Here is a 6000-nt window from a genome sequence, read left to right as displayed (position 1 = left end):
AGCTGGTGAGAGATAGAGAGAAAAAAGGTAATAAAGCAAACTAAGAGGTATGCACGTGCAGATCCAATTACATTTGCATTAACAACAATACATGAGGTTGAAATTGATAAAAAAAACTTACTCAGAGGCTGCTAAAAGTGATAAATAATAAAAATGGTAGGAAGCCATGGATGAGGAAATGTAGTCATTGATCAGAAACCATACTTGGGATCTAATAGAGAGGCTTGCAAACGAGAAAGTAGAATGGTGTAAGTCTATTTATAAGGCTAAAGAGGGAATATTAGGTGTTGAACCTAAAGGCTTTACTCAAAAGAAGGGGGTTAATTTAGTCTATTTTATGTTTTACCTCTCTATAGTTTATCCATATTTTTATCATGACATATTGATAAACCATCTTCAGTTTCATGTTGCTCAATTGTTGCACTCATAATCACAATAGTTTTCACTACAACTCTCAATGTACCAGGTAGTAGAGACATATATAGCATAGGAATAACCAATTTCTCGGATCAATATCTTTTATGATTTTTGCCATTTTAGATATACTTCCACCAAGCCATTTCTGGGTCATTTTTTGTCAAAGGATCAAGCTCAAATCTGGGTTTGCAATCCAGAATGACAAGTCGGTTACATTCTCTAGACCTTTATGACATGTTGCTCTTGCAAGTATGACATGCCATTTGTAGAGCTTCGGAGGGACTTTTGACATTTATGTATTGTCAACTGGAAGACTGGGTGAAACACGTGATTTTTCACGTGCATCACCATCAAATTCAACAGCTACATTTGCTGTTTTACATAACAGAGTGGATGAAGCATTGACACGTGTCCATCAACCAGTGCAAAGGGCTGTTAAAGCAGTTATATGCACGGGAAGCTTGTGGGTTTTGATAACAAACCCAAAAATACGTGATCTGGCTGTTAGTGGACATTTCTAGATGAATATCTCTCTGTATATAAGGCGTCATGAGTGGTTATTGAGATCTGGTGATCCTGTCACACACTCTCTGCAATATTGAGTCTTGAGAAACCCAAATTAGTGAAATATTGTTTCTCTTTTTACAATGGATGTAGGTTTGCTTGAAGCCATACCACTATAAATCTCTACTGTCAAATTGTGTAATTTTGTTTCTGTTCTTGTTGTTTTGGTTACCATTTTTGAATCGTTAAGAGTCAATTGCATTAAGCTTGATCTTTATAGGTGTAATTCTGAGATTTAAGTGCTTAGGAGTGGATCTTGGGGCATTAAACTTGGTTATTTGCGGAGTTTAAATTCAACATTTTTTATGACGATTGTTCTATAATCCTTCTTAGGTGTTTAGAACATTTTATTTGAACTTGTAATTAAAATTAGTCAGTAGTCCAGCAGGTGAAAAACAGAGTCTTAAATGAGGTTTTTCGATTCCCTTTTGATCTAAGCCTCAATTTTTCACAATCCTTGTTTCTCCGTAACCTTCTAGAGTGCTCTAGAATTTTGTTCTTCACTTTTGTTAACCAAAAGCCATTGTGAGGTTGGTTTCTATTAAGGAAATAGGCACCATTAGTCACCTTACGACCAAGGATTTCGAGCATCCCAGACAGGTTGGTAGTCCAAAAAATTTCATCGGAGCTTTTAATTGCCAGTTGATAGAAATCAAATGAAAATCATAGGAATAAATATTGTTCCTAAAGGGAAAGGTCTGATTGGAATCAGATGAATAGTTCCTTCTCAATGAAACAAATATGGTCAAAGATCAATTATTATATAAACCAGATCAAAACAAACAGAATAAATTTTCTAAGGTTCAGTTCCACAATCGAACCAGCCTCAGAATGGACTTTTATAAACCAAATTCAAGTACACAGCTCTAAACACTCAACAATGATTATAGAAAAAGCATCAGGAAAAATCAACAAGAAATGAATCAGTTACACAGTGGGATAATAACCCCATTTAATCAGCTTTTATAACCGTGTTTTGTAGCTACCTTTAGCAACCAAGTCACAGCTAGCTAATTCTCTCCAACTGCTATCTATGATGATGCTGCGGCCATAAGTAGATGAGTACATATCAAGCAAAAGAGGAAACTGTAACAATGCAAATAAGGTGACAGGGACACATCCAACAAGGGCAATTGGAATGATAACCAAATTCCATTTATGAGAAAGAGATATGTGAACGGTTGCACCAAAGGCTACCATCATGCTTGCAATAGAAAAGAACAAGGTGACGAGGCCAATAATTAACTTCCTTGGTAACGACAGAAGAAAATCGTCTTCTGCGTAGCGTGAAGTGAGGATGCCCAAGAACATTAGAACTGAAGAAATGGAAGAAAATAGCGCCAGTATATCTGAAATGGCAAAAATCATGAAAGATGGTTCATGTAAAATATTTGGTATTCCTCTGCTGTCACTGCCGCCAGGTACAGTGAAAGCTGCGGCAAACACAACAGTGATAATGAGTGCAGCTACAACTGAGCAAGATGAAGCTGTTTCCTTCATCCATTTTTCTCCTTCTTTGACTAAATCCTTGTGTTCTTCAGTAAAGACCTCTCTAGGAGTTTGGTTGGAACTATTTTCATCTCCTACCATGTCTGGATGGATAAGTTTTTCTACCGCCTGCAGAGATGAAGTCATAAACACGAGGACTAAAAGTTTCTTTTAAGGTAGATTTTCTAGGTGCAGAAAGGCCCAATGTATTTAATGGAAAGATGATAACTAAAGTCATTTGGACTAAGAAATTCGTCAGAAATTTTCATTTTCAAGAATTGTTTATGCGTTTTCACGCTCACATATATTCTGAAAATGCCAAAGAGATAGAACGCTCACAGAAACAAGTTAAAAACGGCGCTGGTTTACTTTGTTTTTCAATTGAGTAAATCGGCATTGTTTCTGAATATCTCATCTTTGGCCATGTTTCTCTCAATTCTTTTTTTGTCTTAATATCAATACTTATTTATCCTATTGTGCCACAAACTTCAAATTGCGACTATTAAATATAAAAAGGTGTGTTAAGTTGTCGGATGAGAAATCACTCCTTGAACCATTGCAACTCCCGCTGCATCTGCAATGCTGCACCAGCCACTTCACTTGAAGGTACCAATTTTGCCGCTAAATGCAGGATGTTGTTGCCAGGATTGCCTTCTGTAGAAAATAAATCTGTTGTGAAATTTACACGATCTATTAGATTAAAAACTTTTTCACGACGATGTAAAACTGCAACATCGAATATGTTACGCCGATCCTTATTCACTATAACCGCAGCCCTGTTATAGGCCATAATAAATTCTTTGACGAATTCATGTATCCCCAATCTTGCAGCTGTGAACAATGCCCAATTCAATTCTCTTCTGTGACGGGTCCAAATCACTTCTTTACAGATAATTCTGACAATTTCAACTGTCTGCATGTGCGCTAACTTTTGTTCATGTATAGCTTTGATGCTGGGGGCTGCAATTGAACTCGATCAATAAAAAGGATATAAATAAATTAATTTCAAACAACTATATTTTAATTGAACACAGCCTCTCAAGACTTACCTAGTCGCATGAGGGCATTCCAGAGCATCCAATGCGATTTATGCCACGCTGCACCTGTCATACGTATAAACAAACGAAATACCTTTCAATTCAGAGTCATAACTTCAAGAAGACTTAGTATATAACAGTTTTACAGACCAAATGTCGTAGTGATTTGCTTAGCAGATCCAAAACGTGTGGATGTTTTTGAGTGGACTTTTGATGTCACGATAAGGTTCTCCATGTCTCCATCCACATTTTGATTATCGTTGGTCTGAATGGAAGGAGCAAGTTCCTTTTCCACAGGAATGCCTGCAAATTTATTTACTTGGTTTTGTTAGGCCACACAAATAACCACTCTATATATACGCACATCTATATGGGGTCATCTTCCAATTAGTGCTTCCTCATTTTATTAAAATGAGAGCTCCTTCATTGGAGGATCACTATATAGATGTTTGTGTATGTGCTCATGAAGGATTATTAACACCAACAATTGTAAATTAAGCGTTGCAAACGTCCAAGCCGACTCCCACTTGCAAACGCGTAAGGCTTTTGAGCCAACTTGTTTAGAACAATTCTCCGAGAGTCGATGCTGTCACGGCCAATCGTTGGATGAAGCTTCAATAAATCCAAAGCTACATCTGATTCATGAACAATGTCAGAGTGGTGGCTATGTATTTGATCTCTATACAATGCGAGCATCATATGAGAAATATATAAACGAAGATAACAAAACCAAAGAATAACCAAGCAATCAACAGTGACAGGAATTTGGTTTAGCGAAGCACATTATGTGAAAGCGGCAAACAAAATTTAAGTGTATATATTTAAACAATTAAATGTGCATTCGATAAAATTGCTAACACAATGGGATAACCGATTAAATTAATGCAGTGTTCGATAGTCAGGAAGAACAGGTCGTTCTGCTCGATTCCGTGAGGAGTTCTTAACCATTGCATGATAATTAATGGGTTCATCTTCGAAAAATTATGCCCTCCCAATATTTTCTATCGTAGTTTAAGTTGGTTGTCTTGTGAGTAATTTTCTTTTAAACAAAAAATTATTCATATTATTTATCTGAAATATTTATTTTATTAATGGCATCAAAGTAATAAAAAATTTATTAAAGAATGGGCACTAAGAATTTATTTGATTAATGTTCATGTGCATAGAATTTGAAAAATATGCTTCAGAGTAAAATTCTCAAGTGCAGGCTGTCTACTTTTAGAATGTTGTTAATAATTTTTATAACGTTGTAAACTCCTCGTCCATACAGAATTTCATGCGGACATTTTCACCACAGAAGGCCGCTCTATCAGAGTTGTCAAAAACATATGTTAATTATGAGTTATTGTTTAGCCTTAGCTAGCCTTGAGGTTTTAAAAGAAAAAACTTGGTTCGACAAGCTTTACATGGAAGTATAACTTGAGAATTGGTTTATATGTGAATCATATGTGTTAGCTTGAAACGTTAAAGTTAATAATACTGACCGTATAAATTAGCGGCGATGAGAAGTAAAAGCACTCTGGCACCATCGTTGCCGCTGTAGATGTCTACTCCATGAGTTACCTCTAGTAGATACTGAAACGTATTCTTATGACCCTTATACGCTGCCTCATGAATCGGAAGAGTGTCTAAACCGCCCCTTATGTTTGTTAAATTAGGGTTACACTTCACTAGGACTTTTAAGGCCCTTAGATTCCCTTTTCCCGCACAAAGAAATAGAGCCGTGTACCCATGTTCATCTTGTCGTGCTAGTGTTTGTGGATCGACCTTTGACGCCAGCTTATCGAGAAGGCATGTGGCTTCATCAGACTCAACATCAACCAACAACTCCACAATCGCGTGAAATATTGTTGATGAACCCGGTGCAACAGTCTTGGCGGTCAAGGCATCGGGATGATTAGTGACGAAATCTTCCACACCTCGCCAATCATTCTTCTCTATCATTCTGTAGAGCGGCCAATAACGAACATAATACTCATCCTCCCCTTGATCATCTGAGTTAATCATCCCGAAAATAGAAACTATTAATTATATAATTGTTATTATTATTTTGAAAAATTAATTAATAATACTGAAATTGAATCAGTAAATTAAAAATTAATTAATCTCTTTATGCTAATTATTTATTTACCTATTGCACTCTGTGAATCTTCAGTTTGTTTACTTATTTTTGGCTCCGTCACAGTGATTTCATCTTCGTTTTCATCTCTGCAGATAAGGTAAAAAATGGATCACATATCAGAGAAGTTATTATTACAATCTAGTCATCTAGATGATCGCCAATGGTAGTCTCAAGAGTTAATTGTAGAGGGGCCAGTCAAAAGGGAATTTATCTCTGAATCACATTTCTTTCGTCATATATATATTTAACAACTATAAAATTTTAACATGTATTTTGCACCACTTTTGTTTTTAATCTTGTATCAACCAACCGCTTTGACACTTAAAAATGATTATTTTATCCCTAAATGAATTAAAATTCCATTTTATTCTA

General features: G+C 36.0%; 1 protein-coding gene across 2 annotated transcripts in view; it reads right to left on the bottom strand.

Moving 5' to 3' along the window:
• Nucleotides 1–2777: 2777 nt before the first annotated feature.
• LOC102615306 (uncharacterized) overlaps nt 2778–6000 on the bottom strand; it is an 86726-nt gene continuing 83503 nt past the window's right edge. For both annotated transcript variants that reach the window (XM_052442765.1, XM_052442764.1), the window contains exons 3-8: nt 5638–5714; nt 4991–5500; nt 3992–4141; nt 3657–3809; nt 3519–3572; nt 2778–3429 (exon numbers count right to left, since the gene is read on the bottom strand). In XM_052442765.1, coding sequence (XP_052298725.1) covers nt 3011–3429; nt 3519–3572; nt 3657–3809; nt 3992–4141; nt 4991–5500; nt 5638–5714 — 1363 coding nt within the window. In that variant the 3' untranslated portion in view covers nt 2778–3010. The remainder of the gene's footprint in view (nt 3430–3518; nt 3573–3656; nt 3810–3991; nt 4142–4990; nt 5501–5637; nt 5715–6000) is intronic.

This window comes from Citrus sinensis, chromosome 5 (assembly GCF_022201045.2).
Source record: "Citrus sinensis cultivar Valencia sweet orange chromosome 5, DVS_A1.0, whole genome shotgun sequence".
NCBI classification, from domain to species: Eukaryota; Viridiplantae; Streptophyta; class Magnoliopsida; order Sapindales; family Rutaceae; genus Citrus; species Citrus sinensis.
Note: the sequence above shows the minus strand (reverse complement) of the source record. Positions and strands in the feature narration are given on the sequence as shown.